Source organism: Heloderma suspectum, chromosome 2, assembly GCF_057233095.1.
Source record: "Heloderma suspectum isolate Gila_16-S chromosome 2, 16-S_ref, whole genome shotgun sequence".
NCBI lineage: Eukaryota > Metazoa > Chordata > Lepidosauria > Squamata > Helodermatidae > Heloderma > Heloderma suspectum.
In genome coordinates this window covers 285737317-285762939 of record NC_139459.1, presented here as the reverse complement: position 1 = coordinate 285762939, position 25623 = coordinate 285737317, and the positions used below count along the sequence as shown (strand labels likewise).

Below are 25623 nucleotides of genomic sequence, written 5' to 3'. Positions count from 1 at the left end.
ACCGGCTCCCAGCAAAATGGTAAATGGAGAGCATAAATTTATTGTTTATGGAGAACCAGCTCTCAGTAAGTCTACTGTCAGTCTACTAAAGGTAAAAAATAAAGCTTCCATTGACTCCTCATTTAGAAAAGAAGCTAAAACCAGAAACAGCCACAAACATAGCAAAGTGATAAAGAGACTTGCATTGAAAAAAATGAAATGAGGTGAATAGAAAAGGACAGCTTGGTGCAGCACCATATAATGCAATATTGCTAAGAATGCAACTAATATAACAACCCTGCCCAGGGTCTCAATGTTGTACCCAACTAGCTTGTCACTGCTGCTGTTCTGTGAATTAGTACAGCAGAAGCTAGGTGGTGGGATGTTGATGTAATTGAGACAAGTCCCTGAGCTGGACAGAAACTTCGGGACATAAACACAAAAACCGTTTTAAGGATGAGTACAATATAGTTAGCATAGAGGCAGCTAGGAAGTGTCTCTCCCTCCACCCTGCCTGATTCTGACCAACCCAAACTTACAATATTACATTCCTCAGTCTGGCTCATTCACAGTAGCTCTTTGGAAGTGCAGAGAACACTTGTACTTTCAGAGTAGTACAACATGTACTAATAATGCAGAGAAAGTATCCCTATAGCATTAGATTAATGCTAAGCAAAGCCAGGACAAAGCTGGGCACCTTATCAAAATGGCTTGGTGGCTGAAGACAGAAGAATTGTGGGGTTAAAGTGGGGGGCGAAAACTACTGGACCATGAAGCACTGAAACTGCTCACTTGAAATGTGAAGGCTGTCAGTACAAGGTGTTCAGCAGAGAAGATTAAGAAGCAGGAGAGCCAAGTAGTTCACACGGTGCCTTCATAAGCAGTGGAAACGTGGCATCAGTATCAAGACCTCCAAGGCTATCAAATGCAGCTAGAGAACTGCTGAGTTTAGTTACATTTCCTGTTGCTCTGAAATGGATGCCAGAGGACATGTTTACTACAGGCCCTGTCAATTCTTCTGCAAGAGGCCTATCAGGTCAAGAAAGAAAATAAGCACATCAACTGGAAATTCTACAGTTCCATCAAGTTGGCTGAGAAAAAAATCAAGATAACTAAATCTGTACTTACCAGAAGGACACAATACATAATGGATAACAACTGTGCATGGGAGTGGAGGGGTGGAGAGAGATGTACAACCGTTATCTAGTACCTTGGAAAAATGCAATGGAATTTGGAATGTTGTTTGAAAGGCAAGTACATGACCAAGACTCATTCCACAATACTGCATTGGTCCAAGTGTTGGTTTTTAATATCTAATAGTAAAAAAATACAATGCCCTTTCCAACCCCACCCCCAGCTATTTACACAATCAACTAGGATTACACTGAAGGAAGGTGTACAGGGAGCGCATTTCCATCCAGTCCGTTTGAGAGCCTTTTCCAACTGAAAAACTCCTGTATTGCTTAGGATTTCTTATCAGAACACTCCCAAGTACCTGCATGTCCCAGATGCTGTCCATATATGGCACAATATTGTATATAGCACAAAGAAACATTTGCCTAAGAGTGCACAGCATAGATACGTTTGATATTTCTGACTGGAAAGAAGAACATGCTGGAAAGTTCATTTTTAAACAAGCCCAGCATCCCAGGTGTTTTACAAGTGATTACTCTTTGTTACAAGCAAAAGGGACTGAAGTATCAATATGGATTAGATGTGGCAAAATTGAGCCAGAATATACTCCAGAGCAAAGCTGTTAACTTGAGCTCAGCTAGAATGAGTTCTGGAACTGTTGAGATGCTGGAAGATCTTCTTCTCAAGTTCCCAGACCAGGTACTGCACAGTCAAATGAAGAAATCCTTTTGAGGAAACGCAGCAAAGAGTCTGCAGCAAAACATACATAGGATGTGCTGGATGGGAACATTCAGTCGGAGTGATGCAATCCCAATACTTTCAGTGTGGACTTCTCAAGTCACACTGCTGTCAATACAGCATGAAAACTGGCCAATGGAAATGATGAATCCAGAACTAGTCATCTATAGTTGGTAACCAAAAGGCCTGAAAGAAAGAAAGAAAGAAAGAAAGACAGAGAAAGAAAGAAAGATGCATACGATGTGTATTAGCTGCTGATTTGCAACAATGATTAGTCTTGAGAGAATGGCAAAAATCTACTAGTCCCAGCACTTTAGAAATCCGACAGGCTCAGGAGGCTTATCTCAATGTCTTTTGATAGAGGTGATCAGACTAAAGAGAAATGCAAGAAGTTCACACCTTGTACCCAGTCTTTTAGACTGGCAGATACACAGCACATTCCAGGTAAGTGCTAATCTTCATTAGCAGTCCAGTTTTATTCATGACTTTGTTGTGACCCCCACCACTTCAAATAGTATTATGAATGAGCCCATCTTAATCCCAACTACCCCTTTATTTCTCCATCTGCCACCATTTCAGCAAGGCAGAGGATAGCTTGATGAAGTTGGATAGCTCGACCCAGTACAAGATGGCACCATTAATCAATACAGTGCAGGCTCTTGGGCCATATCAATTCAAATTAACAGGAGGGAAGATTTAATTCACTAGTTTAAATTGACTTAAGTTCGTTCTAAGTCTTCTAACAAGGTGCATACTAATGGGATGATTCTAGCATTAGAACATGCCATTTCATTACTTGAGAATTTGCACTACCTGTTCATGCATCCCATGTGTTTTGAAATACATTGTTCAGTGTGTCTAGAAATGGGGGTAGTCCACTGCAAGATTAACAGATTTCCATTTGACTCTCTGTACTTATGGCAAGGACACAAGAACTTATATGTAAGAGAAACTGTATTTTCCTTGAAAATACATGGATGTGGGTATTCAATACTTTCCTGTCTACCGTAGCCACTCCAACCCACTTATACATCAGCATTCAGGAAGTGATGGTTATCCTTCTCTTGCAAAATACGGATTCAAGCCCTCCCCAGCCTGGCTCATAGGAGGTTTACATATACTCTTCTGTTTCCATCCTCTATCACCTATATAGTGACAGCATTTCAGAAGTGTGATGTAAGCTGGGGGGCCTGTAGGAACTCAGCTTCTCCCCTGGAAAGGTGTGAAGGGGAGGAAAGTAGCGTTGGCTTCCAACCTGAATGTACAGCAAAGGGAGGTGTGATTTAAACTTCCCCCTCACACTACATTGCCAGTCCCAAACCTCAATGCTATAGATAAGTAGCACTATGGAGTAAGTCGTTAAATCCCTCCCCTACACTGTTAACAGAGTGCTATAGATCAGTAGTTTTGGGTCTGGCTACACCAAGGGTAGGCAACCTGGCACGCTCCAGATGTTTTGGGCTACAGCTCCCATCAGCACTAGCGAGAATGGCCAATAGTCAGGGATTATCAGTGTTGTAGTCCAAAATTTCTGAAGAGCACTGTGTTGCCTACCTCTGGGATCCACAGCCAGCCTCAAATCTGAGCAATACAGCAGGAAGAAGTGGTTAGATTACTGCAATGCATCCTATGTGGGGCTGCCCTTGAAGACGATTCAGCAACTGCAACTGTTACAGAACGCAGCAGCTAGAAAATGCCGCTTTTGTATCATTTACATTGGCTGCCTGTTAGTTTCCAGGTTTTAGCCTTGAAAGCCCTAAATCAGGGGTGCAAAAAGTGTGGCCAGTGTGCTGCATGTACCCTCAAAGGCTTTTTGGGCAACCCCACACAACCCTCTACTGTAAAAAACAACAACCCCAGAGTGCGGACATTTTTTTAAAAAATGAACAAGCTAACCATATCAGAGAGTTTTGCCACTTAAAACAGACTTTCTCTCCCCCACTCCACTGCTGTCACTAATAAAACTGTTTCTGCATTTATTAGGCATATTCTTATGTTCTCTGGAGCTCAGAGAATACTTCCTTATTTGTACTTTATTTACTTCTGGCAGCACTCTGGAATAACAGGGTTTCTATGGCAGGAACCACAGAGCCCTGGAGTAGCGTCTGCCAGTGTCACCTTGCAGCCTGTAAGTTAGATAGCTTGAATTCAGTACTCCTCCTGCTGCTTTCTCCAGGAAAAGTAAGCTGATGCTTTGAAGGGGAAACATTATAAGGAGGAAGGTATATTATACGAAGGAAGGGATGGGATAAACTGAATAAAAGGGGGTAACAGAAAATAAAATACATGAGACAAATTATATGGGATGTAATAGGGGGAGGATACATTATAAGAAGGATGGGATTAAATACCCCACTGAATAAAATGGGGTAACAGAAAACAATATACATATGTGTGCAAGCATGTGCATGAGTGAGTGTGTGTGGCATATGTGGCCCCCTGGCGCCACATGATGCAGCGCACAGGTCAAAAAGGTTGTGCACCCCTGCTCTAAATGATTTGGGATCACATTATTTGAAGGACTGCTTACATCTATATGAGCCTGCCCAAGCATTAAGATCAGTGTCAGAGGCCTTATGCTTTGGCCTACCAGCAACAGCCATTAGGCTGGTGGCTGCTAGCGACAGAGCTCTCTCAGTGGTGGCTCCACAGGGAGATACCTATGGCTTCATCACTGCTGACTTTAAAAAACAACAACCCGAAGATTCATTTTTTCCAGTCTGCACTGGTGTTTAAAAACCATTAGCTGCTAGTGGTGGTGTGTGTCTGTGTTTAATTGTAAGTTCATGTTTTTGTAGTATTACAGTCAGGGCCAGAAATATTGGAACAAGGATAACTGTTTTGGCAGTTGGCATCTGTACACCACCACACTGAAGTTGAAAGGAAACACACCCAGATGGGAGCAAAGTCAGGACTTTCAGCTGTAATTCAAGGGGCTGGACAAAAGTGGGGCGCTAACCATTCAGGAAGCATAGCCAGTGGCATACACACACGCCCATCGTTGGTGGCTCATAAGTAATGGAACAAACCAACATCATTTCAAACTTAAGGATCGCCTTTAATACCTGGATGAAAATCCTTTGCAGTCAATGACTGCCTGAAGTCTGGAACCCATGGACATGACCAAATGCTGAGTTTCCTCCCTCGAGATGCTTTGCCAGGCCTTTACTGTAGCTGCCTTCAGCTGCTGCTTGTTTTGTGGGTCTTTCTGCCTTCAGTCTTGTCTTCAGTAAGTGAGAAGCATGCTCTATTGGGTTGAGATCAGGTGACTGACTTGGCCATTGAAGAAAATCCCACTTCTTTGCCTGGAGAAACACTTGGGTAGCTTTTGCTGTATGTTTTGGGTCATTATCCATCTGCAATATGAAGCGGCGTCTATCATACTGGCAGCATTTGGCTGAATCTGAGCAGAAAGTATAGCCCTGTACACTTCAGAATTCATCCTGCTGCTTTTCTCAGCAGTCAGGTCATCAACAAGCACCAGTGACCCGGTTCCACTGGCAGCCATACATGCCCATGCCATAACACTGCCTCCACCATGTTTGACAGATGATGTGGTATGCTTTGGATCATGAGCTGTTCCTTTCCTTCTCCATACTTTTCTCTACCCATCATTCTGGTACAAGTTAATCTTGGTCTCATCAGTCCAAAGAATCTTATTCCAGAACTGGGCAGGCTTTTTTAGGTGTTTGCTGGCAAAGGCTAATCTGGCCTTTCTGTTCTTGAGCGTTACCAGTGGTTTGCACCTCATTGTGAAGCCTCTGTATTTACATTCATACAGCCGTCTCTTGACTGTAGATGTTGACAATGACATGCCTACCTCCATAAGAGCGTTCTTGACCTGGCTAGATGTTGTGAAAGGGTTCCTCTTCACCATGAGCAGAATTCTGCGGTCATCCCCTTTAGTTGTCTTCCATGGTCTTCCAGGCCTTTTGCTGTTGCTGAGCTTGCCAGTTAATTCCTTCCTTTTCAGGATGTTCCAAACTGTTGTGTTGGCCACTCCCACTGTTTTTGCTATCTCTCTGATGGGTTTATTTTGTTTTCTCAGCCTAATGATGGCCTCCTTCACTCGCATGGACACCTCTTTGGACCTCATGTTGGGAGTTCCAGTGAACAGAGACCAAATGCAAATGTAACACTCAGAACCACCTCCAGGCCTTTGATCTGCTTGATTGGTCATGGGGCACCCAGAAACAGGCCACACCTGGCCATGCAGCTGCTTGCCATTCGTTCCATTACTTATGAGCCACCAATGACGGGTGTGTGTGCATGCCACTGGCTGTACTTCCTGAATGGGTAGTGCCCCACTTTTGTCAAACCCCTTGAATTACAGCTGGAAGTCCTGACTTCGCTCCCACCTGGGTGTGTTTCCTTTCAACTTCAATGTGGTGTACAGAGGCCAACTGCCAAAACAGTTATCCTTGTTCCACTATTTCTGGCCCTGACTGTATATGCCACCCTGTGAGGCAGTGCACCCTGAAAGGAACAACAACAACGGTCCCGTCTCTCCCACTGCCCCATAACTGGTCTGGGAGAGAACTTTTTCCTTGTTGAAGGGGAGGGCCAAAGATATTTCAAAATTTTCCTGGATCATGTACAAACCCGCCTGAAGTTCAAAAACTTTGTAAGCAGTTGCTGCTTTCCATACTTTTCACTGGCTAATTGACAGCGCAAGTATATGCCCTTGCCTGCTCTTTTCAGGCTGTTCTCCCCAATTAGGTAATCCAACAGACTGCTCCTCTCTCTCCTCCCCTCAGAACAGAAGGGCTCTTCAGCAGCCCAGTGGTGGGGAGGGAGGCAGCACCTCAAATGTGACCATCAGGTGCTGGATAAGACAGTTCATCAGGCTCTTCCTGTCTTCTCCCTCCTTGCCTATCCTCAGGGCAAGATGGTTCTTCAGCAGCCTTCTTTCCATAATGATAGAGCTTATAACCATTTCTAAGGGAGGGCTTTGCATATGTACAGCCCCCATCAAGAAGGGGCTAATCTATTTTTTGTTTCTTACTCTCTTCTAATCAGCAACTTGCTTTTTGGCAAACCTAAGGCCTTGGCTGTGCCTATTTCCCTGCTTACAGGATGGCACAGGCCCATCAAGTTTACTTTTAGAAGCAGTGCTAGTATATAATCTATCATGTCATGTTATTAGTTGTCTGAACTCAAAAGGTAGGTATTTTTCTCATTGCTTCTTTTAAAAAAGGAACAGTACCCTTTAGCTCAGGGTATAGATGTTCATAAGTGGAGTCTTAAAGAAACTGTGGATGGACTTTAACATGGTTTTATTCAAAATAATTTATAGGCCCATTTTCCAACCATAATAAATGCAGATAGTACTTTACACCAGGTTTTTTTTAAGTACTATATTTTAAATATATTTAAAGTAAAATTTAAAAATCTTAATTTAAGAAAAAAGCTCACATATTTTTAAATAGGAAAGCGAAAACAGAAGACAAACCCCAGTCTTGTAATACTAGAAGCTGGGGTCATCCAGGGCTCTTCCTATGTTCTTTTATGCCTGTAGGCAGAGAGGTACACAACTACTTAGCCTGCAGTCTGTCCATTTAATAGGGGTAACTTTGAGAGTTAAAAAGGACTGAATCCTTGTCATTGCCTGAGAATGAAGATTATTATTTGAAACTAATGACAACCCTTGACCTCTTTTCAACTAAAGGATAGCCAACCAATGAAGGATGCAATTTGCCTAGAATTCTGCAAACGCACAGGTCTCCTTACCATATTAGAGCATGCACTGGCAAAGGTCATAAACTTGGGGTTGAATTGCAAACAGGTAATGGGGCCTGTGTGTTTCCCATCCAGCACTGCTACCTTCATTCCAGTCTCTCCATTCCAGACATGGATCTTCCCATCTTCTGATCCTGCAAGTTGGATTATGCAATATCAGTATCAACTACCATCAGAAGACCATCAAGCAACCCAGGTAAACTGCAGTGACTGGACACCAAACAGATCATCACACAAAATCAAGCAGGCACACCCAAGAAGGGCAGAAATCTTTTCAGGGCCAGAGGTTTTATGGAAGTGACCGTGAAATTGCTTTACAAAATTGGTGTCCGGCAGTTATACAGAGAGGAAAACTGGCTTTCTTACCAATCATTATAAACTGGGAATCTGGGGTGAATGAAGCCTCCAGTGTGACAGCTTTACTGTTGTTATATCCCTGAAAAAGGAGTAAGATTGGTGGCTATAATGAAGCGAGAACAGAAAAGTCAAATCATGCCACAAGCTGAGACAGGGATCCCCTAGAGCATGGGAAGGCAACCTTGGACCTTCCAGATGTTTTGGACTACAACTCCCATCAGCCCCAGCCAGATTACTTGGAATTGTAGTCCAAAATATCTGGAAGGCACCAGGTAGCCTGCTCCTGCCCTAGAGCACACGTGGGCATCTTGCAGCCTGCTGTATAGCAAAGACTGCAGCTGACGACCTAAGAGCAGCACGGGGGCAGCAAGCTTGTTTGCATCAGGAGTGCTGGGTGAGGGGGGTTAAAGCTACCCCTGTTGGGATGGAGATGGTGCTGCCCTTCTTCACCCTAGTATGGAGAGCCTCTGAAAGCCAGGATCGCGCTGGCTGTCACCAGCATGATTCCCGTTTTCAAAAGGATCTCCGCTTACAGGGAGGGGAGGTTTAAACCCCCCCATTCCAGCGGGGGCGGGGGGGGAGTGTGTGTGTGTGTGTGTGTGTTTGTGCATGGCTGGGGGTGGAGGAAAAGTCCATGTCTGGATGTGTTCTGAAGTGAGGGGAAGGCTGTGCGTGTGAGCCCCCAACACGTTGCACATCACCAAAGGGTCCTCAGTCGCAAAAAGGCTACCCACCGTAGCCCTACAGTATGGTGCACGTGAAATCTTTGGTGAAAAGGGGAGGTATATAAAGGGCAATTAGACAAACACTGTATATATTTGAAGTGCACTTGAAATGAAACGAACTGTTGTGCTCTCAATCGAGCCCTGTCAGACCCAGAGATCTACTGGGTTCAACAAACCCTGGTTTTGGCCATGATGGACAACAACAGCTTGGCTCTACATAAGCTTCATCATACAGAGAAGCTGCATATGTGGAACCTTGAGCCCATAAGGGCATGGGGAAGGCATAATTTGGCGGCTCAGCAGATGAAGCCAGAACAAGGCAGAGAAAAATGCTGAGATGGCATTACAGGGACATCCATTTTTCCCCTGGGAAAAACTGGGTAAACAAAGAGGGTGGAAAAATTCTGATCAATTTAAAAACCCAAGGAGGAGAGGAATAGGGCAGTGTTGCTTTCTCTCCCTCTCTCGACAGATGAAGGAGGAAGTACCTCTGGACAAATTGGTGGTCCCTCTTACTGTTTCAGCCTTACCCACTGGGGTGCAATGCCAAACTCTAATTTTCACCCAATACTAAGAGGTTAGCAGAAGTGGCATCTGGTCGCCTTAATGCCCTCAACATTTTCACAGGGCAAGAGGGAGAATAAACATAGAAAGATGAACAACTGAGAAAGCTTCCTCTAAAACAGTACTAGCTGATCTGGGTCACACATCTCACCCTAATCCTGAGGGAAGTCCAAAGCAAAGAGCTCCCAGGAAAGTAAGGAAAGCAGCCCTCACCGTAAATGTATGAAGAACAGCTCCTTTAAAAGCATCAATGAGTCGGATGAACCCTCCATTGGTTGATATAAGAACAAGTTTACCATCATTGCTGAACTTCAAACCAGTCCACTCACAGGTTCGGTCATACTGCATCTTAAAGGTAGCAAATGGACCCTTCAAGAAAGGAAGCCAAATGAGGGCATGTAGCAGAACTATCCCAGTCATTCTGCTTATGGAAGTCAGCATGAATCTGCACAAAATACTCATGGTTTGAATTAACTATGTTTTTCCAAGAAGATTTAGCTTATCTAAGCCAGGAGTGAGCATAAGGTAAGTTGTAGTCTACTGGTGAACCAGCTAGTGCCCACTGGTTGCTATGATTCTTGCAAAGAAAAGTGGTCTAGTTGGACCTTGTCTGATCCAGCAAGGCACTTTTCACTTTAAGCAAGAGGGCACACTCTAGATCATTTAACAAAAATTAGTTATGCCTTAACTTGTAAGAGACCCTGACCATGACTTTTTGCTTTATACATTTAAATACACAATCAGTGAACCACAGATTCTACTCCTGGTACAGTCATCATGTTTAGAATTCTCTTTTGGGAATCTATGTAACCCAAGAGCCACCTGAGCATTACATACCTTATCAAAAGAGCGAAGATCATAAAGTTTCACCATTTCAGAATTGACGCCAGCTGCAAAAATCAACCCCTCTGGATCAAACGAACACACAGGCTTCCCTTGAGGATGCATCAAACCCTAGAATGGGGGGGGGGGAGAGTTCAAAGGAATGATTCCACATACTTGTTTTCAGAAAACAAGGTGCTACTTTTATCACTATCAATGTACCTTCATAATTCAACATCCTTAGTTAGGCATGAGACACATATAGGGTGTTTTTTGTGTGCATTTCTACTACTATATTTTAGTGGAATTAAGGACTACATTTATAATTTATTCCACATTTGAAACAGTCCTCTAGCATACCTTACAAGGACTATCTGATATTTTACCTGGCAATTTGGAGACCGAAGATCCCAAAGCCTGATGGTCTTATCAAGCGACCCAGAAATAAAGGTATCATCCAGTGGAGACATAGATAGAGCAACAACTCTGAAACAAAGAAACAGAAATAAAACACACAAAGCAATTTGCACCATATTTAATCTTTCATTCTTGCAAGTTTAAGAAAACATGGAACATTTAGGCAAGAGAGGTAAAGATTCAAAAAATCTTCTGTGGCTTAACTTTATTAACCATTCCTTTGTTTTGTAGTTGTTTCCACACCACAAAGATCATAACCTCTGCACTACTCTTCTTACCTCTTGTTGTGTCCTGGGAAGTATCTGATGTATTTATTGTCATGCAGAGAGAGATATCTGATTGTATCTGCAAGAAAACATCAACAAAGCAAATATTATACAGCAACCCTGCAACACCTGGTGTAGTAATAACTTATTTCAATAAAACAAACACACACATAAATCTGAGACAAACTGCTAGGCTCTCTAAGTAGAAAAAGTAGGTAGGAAGCATCTTCTTTTAGCTGATAATGCTCTGCCCCAGGCAAGGCAGTGGCCTGTACAGTTATCTCCTGTACCGGGTGGTATCATAGACCCTCAAACTGTACAAACTACTACCTCAGCCTGGAATCAGGCAGTGTATGGGTAGGTGGAATCAGGCTTGAAACTTGTGAAGAATTCTTCATAAAGGAATACATCTGCAGAGTTCACTCAAGCAGCAAATCAGGAGAAACTTAACATTAATTCATACACACCCATTGTGGCAAGTGTCCTGGAGGAAAAAGAAAATTGATTCACTTGTCTAGCTCTGAAACTCTCATTCTGAATGATGCCAAATATCTCAACATCTTATTTCAGGTTATGACTGTTGAATTTGGCAAAAGCTTTACTACTACAAAGAGACAAAGCACAAATAGGTATGAAATGAATTCTTTGTACAGCTTAAACTGACAGGACTTAAACAGCCAGATTTAGAAGAGCAAGTTAGAAAACCAACTGACAAATTTAGGGAGCAATCCTATGGCCGCTAATCAGCGGCTAGACGGCCATAGGATATGTGGTTTTCCAGGAACCGCCCCCCGCCCCCCCCCCCGTTGCCTCATAGGCAGTGTGGAACGGCCCCGTGCTCCGTGCTCACAAGAGGAGTGTGGAGCAGCCAAAACAGGGCATTCCAGGCGGAAATGCCAGTACAACATATCCTACGTGTTGTCCGGCAGCCTCCTCTCCCGCTCCGCTTTCCTATGGCTAGACAGCCAAAATTGGCTGTCTAGCTGCAAATGCAAGGCAAGAGAAGTGCAGAGGGAACAATCCGCTCCGTGCTTCCCCTGCCCTGCATTGGATAGGTGGTGGCCTCCGAGTTCAGAGGCAGCCACCTATCTCCATAGGATTGCACCCTAAATCTCTTAGCCAAGCCTAGGTTAGTCAAATACTTTCGTCAGCCTTCTGCAACCTGGTGCCCTTCAGATGTGTTGGATTACAACTGCCACCATCCCCAGCCAGAATGGCCTAGAGACATGTCCTTATATTAGAACTGCACAGATCAGAAACTGATTATTCCCACCAGACAGATGGCAGATGAAAAAGTTCAGCTGAGCAAGAATACGAACAACATATAGATGGAGTGAGTCAGGGCTGGGGATGAGAGGGTACCACTGTTGAGAAAATGGGGTAAACCTGTCAAGAGCTGTCGAGAGGGATGCAATGAAAGTGGAAACTGCAAGTCTATGCAGCAAGCAGAAACAGAAGACAAGGCAATGTTTTGGATAACTGGATGTTACCAAAGGAGCAGGAGAAAGCATGTGGGAAGGATGGACAGTGAGGAATGAAAAAGTAAACTAGACAAAAACTTTCAAAATTTAAACTCGCATCATCTTTCAGACTCACATTTCTGTTGCAAAACAAGCTCAGACATTCAAAAGTTTAGGATAAGGTAGATAAGTAAAATGCAGGGAAAACTAGACAAGAGGCAAAGTTAAGAGACAATCTCATGCCTTTCTAGCCGGTATCTAATCACTGTTGCATGCTTGCACTTTACCCTGATTTACTGCTCAGTCAAAAAACCATCAGATAACTTCCTTGAAAGCAATGCTTTAAAATTAGACCCCAAGAGCAGGAAAACAGTCATTTACCATCTAAAGACTGGGGACAATGAATAATCACTTACCATCTATTTTATTGGAACTGTACACCACAGTGTTGGCAGCATGTGTGTACCTGATGAGATCTACTCCATATTTTTTACTATATAGTGTTCTCTTTGGTCTGCCAGAAAGAAATATTTTTTAGTATTAAAACAATTAGACTTGTTTCAACACTTAAGATTTCTGCTCAACCATAACAGTCTTTTAAAAAGCAATCACACACTGTAACTGAAAGAATCCAGTTGTCTTTATAAGAATGTTCTTTTTCTCTTTGCTTTCATTACCAGAAAAATGACATGCAGGTAACCTAATAGACCTAAGGTAGACTATCTTTTCGCCACGCAAGCACTTTTCTCATTTCTTGGAGGTCTTGAGGGACTTCTGCTCTGAAGTCATTTGGGACTGTGGGCATTTAATTTCTGGATTCTCTTTTCTTGTCCCCATTTCTCTCTCTTTTACTGCCCTCACTTACTTGGATTGTCTCTTATTGCCCTCCTTTGCTTGTATTCTCTCCTTTCTTGCCCGCCTTGCTTCCCCACCCCGGAAAAACAGACTTTCTTGCTGCTGGCACAACTCTTTTCCCCTGCTGCAGCCTCGCTCATCTCCTCTCCTCCCTTGGTACAAATAAACTTTCCTACTGCTAGCACAACCCTTTCCCCCTCCCTCACTGATTTCCTCCTCCATCCTTCCCCCTGCACAAACAGACCTTCCTGCCACCGCACACATCTCCCTCCACCCTAGATGTCCTCCTTCATCCCACTTTCTCAATGTCACAGAGAGAGGAAAGGGTATGGAGGGTGCACAGGGGGGTCATGGTGGTGGTATGTGCACCCGTGGATGCCGCATTGCCAACCCCTATAATAGAATATCAAATGATTAAATCCTAGCTCACACCATTAAATTAAAGAAAGAAACAGCTCCCAATGAACAATAAGAACATCCAGAAGATACATGGAACTGCGGGCAGAGATGCAAATCCCACCCAGCCACCCCTGCTCTTTTGTCCTCAAGAACTTTTTTGTTTTTTCTGAGAATTGGAAAAAACGGATTATGAAAGACTATGATGAATAAAATGTTTAAAACAAGGTGTTTATATATTACTACCCAGTGTTTACTTCCAACATGATTTCTAATAACTACATAATAGGCAGACTTCCTTAAACCTTTGTACAATATCAGATCATTGCAATGCCTGCAAACTGAGGACAAGCAGTAGAGTTGTTGTTCAGTCGTTAAGTTGTGTCTGACTCTTCGTGACCCCATGGACCATAGCACGCCAGGCCTTCCTGTCCTCCACTCTCTCCCGGAACATGCTCAAGTTCATATTCATTGCATCGTTGACGCTATCTAGCCATCTCATCCTCTGCCGTCCCCTTCTCCTTTTGCCTTCAGTCTTTCCCAGCATCAGGGTCTTTTCCAGGGAGTTTTCTCTTCGCATTAGGTGGCCTAAATATTTGAGCTTCAGCATCTGTCCTTCCAATGAGCACTCAGGGTTGATTTCCTTTAGGATGGACTGATTTGACCTCCTTGCAGTCCAGGGACTCGTAAGAGTCTTCTCCAGCACCACAGTTCGAAAGCATCAATTCTTTGGTGCTCAGCCTTCCTTATAGCCCAGCTCTCACAGCCATACGTTACTACTGGGAAAACCATAGCTTTGATTAGACGGACCTTTGTCGGCAAGGTGATGTCTCTGCTTCTTACTATGCTGTCTAGGTGTGCCATAGCTTTCCTCCCAAGGAGCAAGCGTCTTTTAATTTCATGGCTACAATCACCATCTGCGGTGATCTTGGAGCCCAAGAAAATAAGATCTGTTACTGCTTCCATTTCTTCCCCTTCTATATGCCAGGAAGTGATGGGGCCAGAGGCCATGATCTTAGTTTTTTTAATGTTGAGTTTCAAACCAGCTTTTGCACTCTCCTCTTTCACCCTCAACAAGAGGCTCTTGAGATCCTCTTCGCTTTCTGCCATTAGGGTGGTATCGTCTGCATATCGGAGGTTGTTGATAATTCTCCCAGCAATCTTAATTCCGACCTGTGATTCATCCAACCTAGCGTTTCTCATGATGTACTCTGCATATAAGTTAAATAAGCAGGGCGACAATATGCAGTCTTGTCGTACTCCTTTCCCAATTCTGAACCAATCGGTTGTTCCATGTCCGGTTCTTACTGTTGCTTCTTGACCCTCGTACAGGTTTCTCAGGAGACAGGTAAGGTGGTCTGGTACTCCCATCACTTTCAGAATTTGCCAGTTTGTTGTGATCCACACAATCAAAGGCTTTAGCGTAGTCAATGAAGCAGAAATAGTCGTTTTTCTGGAATTCTCTTGCTTTCTCCATGATCCAGTGAATATTAGTGATTTGATCTCTAGTTCCTCTGCCTCTTCGAAACCCAGCTTGTACTTCCGGTAGTTCTCGGTTCAAATACTGCTGAAGCCTAGCTTGTAGGATTTTGAGCATCACCTTGCTGGCATGTGAAATGAGCACAATTGTGCAGTAGTTTGAACACTCTTTGGCATTGCCCTGCTTTGGAATTGGAATGTAAACTGACCTATTCCAGTCTTGTGGCCACTGTTGAGTGTTCCAAATTTGTTGGCATATTGAGTGCAGCACTTTAACAGCATCATCTTTTAGGATTTTAAATAGCTCAGCTGGAATACTGTCATCTCCGCTAGCTTTGTTGTTACTAATGCTTCCTAAGGCCCACTTGACTTCACTCTCGAGGATGTCCGGCTCAAGTTCAGTGACCGCACTATCATGGCTATCAGGGACATTCAGATCTTTCCTGTATAGTTCTTCTGTGTATTCTTGCCACCTCTTCGTAATCTCATCTGCTTCTGTTAGGTCCCTGCCTTCTTTGTCCTTTATCATGCCCGTCTTTGCACAAAACGTTCCCTTGAGATCTCCAATTTTCTTGAAGAGATCTCTAGTCTTTCCCATTCTGTTGTTTTCCTCGATTTCTTTGCATTGTTCATTTAAGAAGGCCTTCTTGTCTCTCCTTGCTATTCTCTGGAACTCTGCATTCAGTTGGGTATATCTTCCCCTTTCTCCCTTGCTTTTCGCTTCCCTTCTTTCGTGAGCTACTTGTAAAGCCTCATCAGACAGCCACTTGGCTTTCTTGCATTTCTTTTTCTTTGGGATGGATTTAGTTGCTGCTTCCTGAACAATGTTACAGACCTCTGTCCATAGTTCCTCAGGTACTCTGTCTATCAAGTCTAATCCCTTAAATCTATTCATCACCTCCACTGTATATTTATAAGGGACATGATTTGGGTCATACCTGAATGGTTCAGTAGTTTTCCCCACGTTCTTCAATTTAAGCCAAAAACAGTAGAGTACAACTCTCAAATGCAAGACCAAGATGCATTTCTGCCTCCAGGGTGCACTGCCATTTTCACAAGACAAGGAAGGAGAATTCAGTGCTTCAGTTCTTTGCTTGTGGGCTTCTTGTTGATATCCAAACTAGTACTTGGTGGATCTGTTCCTGTCCTCTGAGAAGGCCTCAAAGGGCTGGGAGTGAAGGACACTGGCAGCAGCATTCATTTGTTCTCGTAAAGATTAGGAACAAGAAGCTTAGTGCCTTGCTTGCTCAAAAGGCTCTGGAGAAGAGCAAGAGCAAGTCTAATGTTTATGGAGTTGGAAAGAGCTGAACTCCTCGTGGCCTTGAGATCCACAAGACTACAGAGCAACACAAGGGAGCTGAAAGAAAGTATACTTCTTCATTGAAAGGTAAGAGTTTAAATGTATCTTAATACAGAAAACTAAACAATATTTTACCTGCATTGGTTGATCTTCATAACCCCTATGTAGTAACTGAATTCCTACTGATCTGATGATTTCTGGAAAAATCACTCATCAACCTTAGCAGTGAAGTGAGGCCTGTATGGCAGGAAAGTTGTTTACAGTTGACTCAGGGAAAAGAGGCCTCTCCTCCATCCATTCCTAAATTTATGCATGCTGTACAGTAGTATTTACATGCAAGCTAGCCTCTAAATTAAGTGTTTCTTTCCCCCCCTCAACAAAATAGTGAGACCAACTTCTAGCATATGGAAGCGTTTCCATACTGCAAGTTATTCTAAAGGGAAAATGTGATTTTCAAGTACTGTTAAATGAAGTATGTATTTCCAAACGCTACTAGGATGACCAATCGCATCCTCTTACGTAAGACTTGTCCTGTAGATGTTAAAAAATCCTTCATGACTGAGAACCGAAAGTGGCTCTCAACCCAGAAGATTGCCTTCTGCTGCTGCTTCTGTAAGATCAGCAAACTCAAATAACCAAACATTGAAAACCACCATTTTACAAGACTCTCCATTTGGAGACAAGATGATACCTGAAGTTCAGGAAAAAATTGTCCAAGCTTTTGGAAGAGCAATATATTCTTCTGGACATCATTGTCATTAACTGAAAATGCATAATGGCAGGAAACATTTAAATTACTAAAACCATTTGCCCAGCAGACATTATCTGAGCAAGTCTCTTTTTAGAGTTGGAATATGAAGAGGCAATGGAATCTATGCAAGGAAAAATCAGCAAAGCACTGTGTCTTGCAGTAGTTTATAGATGGATGGCCAAATGTGATGGGAGAAGTAACCATAAACTTTGATATCACAACCATTTCTTTTACAGAAGCACTGGAACAAGAGTAGACATCCTGCAGAGTATACCAGCTGTAAAATATGTGAAGTCCTACAGAACGTTGGGAATGGAATAATATTTGCTTTGCTGACTGGCAATGCAAGTAACATGGGAGATCCCATGCTGCTCCCATGAGAGCAGCATGGGAGATCATAATGCATAAATATCCCTATATTAATGCAATAGGATGTGCAGCCCAGAAGCTAAACTTGCTTCTAAATGACATTATGAAGCTGAACACTGTCCAAAAGATTGACAGAAGACCAAAAGTTATGAAATACGCAAAAGCTACTCATACTGTAGCTGCAGTATGGGGTGCTTAATGGGGTGAAGTGATGAACTCTTTTGAAAGTTTTCTAACAAACCAAAAAGCTCTTCAAGACATAGTAAAAGATGAGGATCAAAGTACCCAGAAGTGTAATGGATGTCTTCTGGGTACAGCTGCAGGACTCCCTGAAGATTCTAAAGCCAGATTTTTCAGCACTCACTGTATCTAAATCAGACAGTACTCTTTTGACAGACATTCCTTACCAAATGACCAAGAAAAAATCAACTGATTTTGAGAATCTAAGTGTATCTCTGCTTACAAGTACATAATAATGTAAAGTGAAAGACTTCATTAAGAAATGGGAAGAATTTTGTTGCCAGTCAATTCATGCTGCTGCAAATGCTTTGGATCCATATTTCAAAGGCAAAAATGTAAGTGATGATAGCACTGTTAGTGCATTTGACTGGATTACAAAACAAGCAGCTCACAGGACGATGTTGGAAAGGTACTTTCAAATCTTGCAGAATACAGAACGTCTTCAGGTATTTGTTCTAGGGATGTAGTCTGGGATTATGCCAAGCATATCCTTCTCACAACATAAGTGACAAGGTCTTTACACGACACAGCCTCTGACTCTTCTCACCTGCCATTTTCCCCCCACAGCGTCAGAATTTCTGGAAATTTTACATATCTAGGTATGCACTAGCTTTCCTGTCCACAGACCACAGCTAATATGTCCAAGAAAACACAGTATTTTCCATAACGCAGTTAGGACCAGCCACAGCTGCTATTAGTGCCAATCTGAGTAAATTATTGTTTGCTCATCACATTTCTGCTGAATTTGGACAAGACAAGGTTATTCTGCAGACTTGAATGTGTGTGACAATTCTGAGCCCCCTTTCTATCCCCAAGCAAGATCACAGCAACTTTGCTTTGTTTCCAGAACAAAAATAAAAAGGAGCTGGGCTACCTATGAAATATATCCATGGATGAGTTGCATATTTTACTTCATACAGTTCAAAATTTTACTTTACTTTTATGATAATAAGAGTGGCTGGGTGACCAGCCAGATGGGCGATTCATAAATTTAATAAATAAAATAAATAAATGATAATGTCAGATAGTAGACAATTCATCACAATTAGCGAACGTACAGTATTCTCATTCTTGGGACACTTTCCTGCAACAGAAGCACAACCTTAAAATGCCACAATGAACGCAGTTGCACAACACAATAATGAGCCCATCGCTTCTGCTTGACTCCTCCTGCAAGCAGGAGTGGCTAAACAAAACACGGAACTTCCTGCCATGGTTTATCATGATGTGTGAACCAGGAACTCTGGCTTGTCTCTCCCAAGACATGCACATCGCCCAAAATAAGCCATGGATAGAAGGTCTGAGGTTTGTTTAGCCACTCCTGCTTGCAGCAGGAGCAATTTCTCACAGTAAGCCAGTAACGTGGGAATACAGCCAATATCTTAAGACTTGAATCTAACTTATCACTGCAGTAATAAGTTCCCTCACATTGCCCAATTGCTGTTGTAAATGCAGAGGTAGCTGTCTCTCACATCACACTTACCTTTGGGCCAGACAGAAGTGGCACAACAACTCAGCACTGCTCCTACCTGGCCCCAAACACAACACAACATAGAGACCTCTCCTCCCCCAAGTTCTCTAGCACATGGAGAAGATTTGGGGGAAGGGAAGGGTCAGAGGAAGCCACAAAAACGTTTGACTACTGAGTCAAGCCAGTATATTTAAATCAGCCAAGAAATTTACAAGGAAAAGTTGTGGTCTCTACAACAACCTGAAGAAGTTCATTTTATTATAACCTCCCTTAAAAGCTCAAGGGGACTTCCAGGGTTTTTATCATCATAACAACTCTGTGGCAGGTTGGGCAAGAAATTATGAACTTTGTGTTTGAGCAGACATTTCAACTTAAACCCATCATTCTAAACACTAAGGGCACAATCCTATAGATGTTTAGACAAAGACCTACAACTCCCAGCATTCCCCAGCCAGCATGGCTGCCTGGGGAATGCTGGGAGTTGTAGACCTTTTCTCTGTCTAAACATGCATAGGATCGTGCCCTAAACCTCACAAGCAATAAGCTGGTTTGGATGCTAAGCTAAACAAAGGTTTAATGCTATAGGTAATGTTTTATGCAAGCCTTGGCCTCATACTCCCACTCCAGGTGCATGCCAGAAGGGGAGATCAGAAGCATCCATTCTTGATTCTAAACTAATGATAGTTTTCCATTACAACTAAACTGGGGAAAGTCTGGCTAGTTTAAAGTTTAAATTAAGTAGAGTCTCCTCAGTTTGGATTAACAGAAAACTACAATAAATTAAAAATGAAAAGAAGCTTTAAATCGCTTCCTCTTGGGTGCAAAGGGAGGTGGGAAGAGTGCATTAACCCATGGCTTGCTTTGTTCCAAAACTAAACTATGGTTTACTGTTATGTGCAAACCAGCACAGTATCTCATATGATACTGGTAGGTTATCGTATTTAATCAATGAATGCTCCAAATGTATGATTTCCAAACATTTTGGTAATATATTGTAAGGTGCCAAATGAAAGGACATGCTGGGTCACTTCTGCTACACCTAGAAAGCAAATATTACTCTCTCTGGTACATCATGCTCCTATCAAACTGTTGCAGACAATAGCAAAAGCTGGGTGAACTGGGGACACTCGATGACAACTCTGCGCTGCTATGTCTGTGTGTAGTCAGAGAAATCACTAGAGGAACAAACAGGCAAAAGAGCTTGCAAGCTGTGACCCACCGACAGGTGGCAAAAATCCATCCCACATAATTGCCAGTGAGAGGGTAAGGAACTTGTAGGCTTGACAACCACTTGTCTTGGTAAAAGAAATGTGATGAACAGTATGTTACTACAAATGTTAAAGTGCAAGATCATAGGATTGCCATAAAATCAAACTATTATTTCAAAAAAGCTCATTTGGCCTAAGTTCTCCTTCAAACAAGCAGAAAATAAAACATTACTTCTTAGAGTTACAAAATAATGCAGTCTCACTACAAGGGAGTGCCTTTTCATGTATGTAGCTCTGGTTGCTATTGCCAGGGCATTCTAATTAACTAACTATACAATGTCTTCGTTTGCTATAGCATTTTAAAAAATTATTTTAAAGAGTTACATAGGCACAGGAATAATCTGGAAAAGTTTCCTACAAATTGCATTGAATTAAAGAACTGTAACTAGAGAACACAAATCTGTGTTGAAGAGGGAAGACAAAAACTTAACCTAAGCCTTGGATTAAACAAGCATAATGAATGATGCACGGAAAAGTATGACTATAAACAAAAATTCCAGAAGAGAAAGGGGAAGCCAGCCACCCCAGGAACACAAAATGGCCACTGAAGATGCAGAATGTAACTTATGTAAGTAAAAAAATATTTCATATCTTAACTGGGAAAAACTATGAAACCCTGACACACACTTTTTCAAGTAGACAGACAATTTACTTAAAGTTTATTAAAGGAATGCAAATAGTATGTAACTTTCAGCCAGGATTCATTCCAGTACGCTAATCCACAAGAATCAAATAGAGGTCAAAGCATTCGTCAATTTTATGTCACTAATCAATTTCAGTAGGAGATATTTTGTAGCAAAAATGGATTCATTCTTGCAGATAGCTCACTAACCTCATGGATGACGATGGAAGATCATTTTCAAATTCTCTATGATATGCACAGAATGAGAACAAATTCAAGGTGTCCCAGTGACCCCTATACAGTAGTATAATTACTCATAGATTGGGAATGTTTTTGCCAGGATTACAGCCTCGTAATTTCAGTATGGGCAAATAATGGTACTAAGGAATGAAGAAAGTTGGAATCTACATATTTTACAATACAAGGAAGCTTCTGTATGAACTCACTTGAAAAATAAAGCTGTTAATATAGGGATTATGTCCACAAAAGAGAAGGAAAAAATACCTATTTGCGGGGACCTATCCTAATAAGTATTAGCAATGTAGTACTATTTTTTTTAAAGTACTGGCAATTTAGTTTCTCGTGATTTTAAAGGTATTTCAGAACTAATGTGAAACCAAGATAAAGTTGGTTTCATTTCCTATCTAGAACATACTCAAGAAACTGAAAGAACCTAACCATCATGTTCAAAATCTTATTAAGAACCCATCACAAATGTGAAAAGAAAAACACTGTGCTCATAGGTAAATATGAAATTCTGTATTTGTGACATTACAACAGGGAACAAGAGTTAAAAACTTCAAGTTACAAACTGTATAACAGCACAGTACAAAAGACTTGCGCCCTCCCTCACTGCCCCCCCCCACACCCCAGGTACGATGCTGCCTAGGAACTTTCACACCTGCACAATCCCTTTTCCTGCATGCAGATCACACACAATTCTTGATTCCCAACATCTGGTGTATGCACACATGGTGCGGGGAATGCACACAAACTTTGTGCTTGGTCCACAAGACTTGAGTACATTGAATGAACATGCCAAAGAGCCAAAATAAAATTTTGAAATCCACAGGGAAGAAAGTTGATAGTAGCTGATGAAGACACCCAGCAGGGCTTCTTATTTGCACATTAGTTAAGCAAACTACATTTCAGAAGATTTAGTGTACCAGACTCTTAGCAGGCAAGCTAAAGGAAAATCTGTTACAGGTGTGATGCTGAATCTAGTAATCATTTATATTGTCTCACTGTTCTTGGCTTCACATTTAGCAACAAGGAAACAGTTCAGAGAAAAATGGTTTCTAGATTAACCTTAACAAGACACTGAGTAAGAACAAAAAGAATCTGAATTAAAACAGAAGCCTTTACATTACACTCCATTTCATTCAAATCCACTAACAGCCGCAAACTCCATGCACAAAAATACTTATAATCACCAAATCATTTGACTTCCAGATGCAGGGCAAGACAAATACAGAGGAGTATTTGACATAACTGGAGAAGGAAATGGCAACCCACTCCAGTATTCTTGCCAAGAAAACCCCATGGAACCTATCACAAGGCTAAAAGATATGACGCCGGAAGATGAGACCCTCAGGTCGGAAGGTGTCGATAAGTACGACAAGGCTGCATATTGTCACCCTGCTTATTTAACTTATATGCAGAGTACATCATGAGAAACGCCAGGCTGGATGAATCAGAGGTCAGAATTAAGATTGCCGGGAGAACTATCAACAACCTCCGATATGCAGACGATACCACCCTAATGGCAGAAAGCGAAGAGGATCTCAAGAGCCTCTTGTTGAGGGTGAAAGAGGAGAGTGCAAAAGCTGGTTTGAAACTCGACATTACAAAAACTAAGATATGGCATCTGGCCCTATCACTTCCTGGCATATAGAAGGGGAAGAAATGGAAGCAGTGACAGATTTTACTTTCTTGGGCTCCAAGATCACCGCAGACGGTGACTGTAGCCATGAAATTAAAAGACGCTTGCTCCTGGGGAGGAGCCAATCTATGGCCAATCTAGACAGCATAGTAAGAAGCAGAGACATCACCTTGCCGACAAAGGTCCATCTAATCAAAGCTATGGTTTTCCCAGTATGGCTGTGAGAGCTGGACTACAAGGAAGGCTGAGCGCCAAAGAATTGATGCTTTCGAACTGTGGTGCTGGAGAAGACGCTTACGAGTCCCCTGGACTGCAAGGAGGTCAAATCAGTCCATCCTAAAGGAAATCAACCCTGAGTGCTCATTGGAAGGACAGATACTGAAGCTGAAGCTCAAATATTTTGGCCACCTAATGCGAAGAGAAAACTCTCTGGAAAAGACCCTGATGCTGGGAAAGACTGAAGGCAAAAGGAGAAGGGGACGGCAGAGGATGAGATGGCTAGATAGCATCACCGATGCAATGAATATGGACTTGAGCACGCTCCAGGAGAGAGCGCAGGACAGGAAGGCCTGGCGTGCTATGGTCCATGGGGTCACGAAGAGTCGGACACGACTGAACAACAACAACATTTGACATAATCACAGCTATAATTTCAGCTTCATTTGTTTGCAAGTGATGAAAGTGTGGCTAGTTTGCTGTAATCTACAGTATTATATACTGCTATTGACAGACTGGTTAGATTCACTTCATGTTCCACTGCTGACCCAAGCCTATTCCATGCAGGGTACCATTTCTGGACCCACAAAACCTATCTCCCTCAGCTTCGGTTTACACACATCCCTGCACACATATATTCTAAAGGTCCCCCAATAATATTACTGTTATGCACATCCCACTTTTGCAAGTGGTGAGAGAGTTCAGGTGTGCAGTGCTTTCCCAGGTTTGGTTTCCTTTAGAATGAGATCACTTGGGGGCGAGTGAATATTGGTGTTGTGCAATATTTGGTTTATTTACAAATAAGCAGAACATAGGTGGGCACATAGCTTAAACACAGCCCCCATCTGAGATCTCTAGGGAGCCAGGCAGCACCTCAAAATACTGTTCCTGAGTCTTAAAACTTAGCTCTCTGTGCCACTCCAGTTTGCACGATCACTGTATTCCACCATGGCTTAAGCCACTGTGGATTGTGGCACATGTTGGCTTGAACAACCCACCCTCACCAGGTTCAGACATCATGATAAGCCACAGCAACTGCCCACTATGGCTTGAATATTCAAAATTACCACTGGCACATGCCACCACCCACCACGGCTTAAATAAACCATGGTATCCTGCAGTGATTGTGCAAACTGGGCCTTCATCTCTGTCAGCTGTAGCCTTCCTTTTGCTTTCTTTCATCTAGATTACAACATCCTTAAACTGGCATGGGGGGAGGAAGGCATGCCCCCTCCTCTGATTGTTTTTTCCTATTCAGAACATCCAGCAAATTATCCTGTATCAAGACGCAATCGGCTATTTTGTGCTCATAACAACTTCTCCTTATTACCGTCAACACCCTTTTGTTAAAGCTGGGCAGATATTGCCCTAGACCAATCTACACTGATGGCCCTACTCACATAAATCTGATAGGCTTACAATATCATCTTGTTAAAGCATAAGGCAGCCTTCCCCGACTTGGTACCCTCCAGATATTTTGAACTTCAACTCCCATCAGCACCAGCCAGCACAGGCAACGGTCAGGAATGCTGGGAGTTGCAGTCCAAAAAATCTAGAGGGCATCGAAGAAAACTGGTGTAAAGCAAATATCTTGAAAAGTACAATTATCCAAGAATCTTTAGCACCTACTCAGTTCAGAAATGAAACACGTCAGCTACCAAATGGTTTCAGCTCTCTTGCATCTTTAAATGCAAAAATAAGCTTCAGATCAGAAGGGCTAACACTGCAGTTTACACCTCTTTGTAAAAGCACGCCATAATAAATTTGTTAAGTCTTTTAGGTGCCACAAGACTCGTTGTCGCCTTAGCTGCAACACAGCTATGCCTTTGGAAACTTTGGAAACGAAAAATATGGACTGCCTTCCTTCAAGGCAAAAAATAAGTTGTTCCGAACTCCTCACGCCCAAACGCTCCCTTCCTTGAAAGGCAGATGTTTCCTCCTATCCCTGACCTAGTCCAACCAACACCATCCTTCCCACCGACGCTTAAACCCGGTTTCTTTTAAAGAGCTGCTCTTTATCCCACAACCACGAGCTCTGCTCCTTGAGTAAGCCCCGCTTCCCGCGGGAAGCTGCCAGAGGGTCTCCCCGTTACGCAGGGGCTTCCGCCCCCTCCCGGGGGGCCCCCACGCGCCGACCTTCCCGGCCGCTGCCCGCACTCACTTGCCCTCCTGGCAGTCGTAGAGAACGATGGAGTCATCGTCGCTGCTGGAGATGACGGTCTCGCCGTTGGGGCTGAAGTCGAAGCAGTTGATCTTGTCCGAGTTCTCGCGGAACACCTTGGCCACGCGGAAGCTCCGCAACACGTTGTCCGTTAGCTTCATACCGCCTCCGCCGTCCGGGGAGCCGGCGGGGCCTGCACGCCGGGAACAGCGAGGGGAAGCGGGAACAGCCTGCCCCGGAGGGGAGGGAACGGGAACGGCGCGGAGGGCCGGGCAGGCGGGCGAGCTGACGGACTGCGCCCTCAGGCGGGCTTCTTTCAAGCTGCGGGAAGGAGGCGGCGGCGGCCGCTCATTGTGTCCGCCATCTTGCGGCTCCAGGGGGCCCTGAGCAGAGGGCGGGGCGGGGAGAAGGG

The 25623-nt window shown here is 43.1% G+C and overlaps 1 protein-coding gene across 1 annotated transcript; it reads right to left on the bottom strand.

Annotated features, from left to right (window-relative positions):
- Nucleotides 1–1270: 1270 nt before the first annotated feature.
- On the bottom strand, nucleotides 1271–25594 carry WDR82 (WD repeat domain 82). Its single transcript, XM_084839709.1, has 9 exons — nucleotides 25212–25594; nucleotides 12618–12715; nucleotides 10754–10820; nucleotides 10445–10544; nucleotides 10074–10190; nucleotides 9450–9605; nucleotides 7957–8026; nucleotides 7582–7724; nucleotides 1271–2037 (listed from the first exon to the last, which is right to left on the bottom strand). The coding sequence occupies exons 1-9, from the start codon at nucleotides 25370–25372 to the stop codon at nucleotides 2008–2010; spliced, it is 942 nt and encodes a 313-aa protein (XP_084695835.1). The 5' UTR covers nucleotides 25373–25594; the 3' UTR covers nucleotides 1271–2007.
- Between the last annotated feature and the right edge of the window lie 29 nt (nucleotides 25595–25623).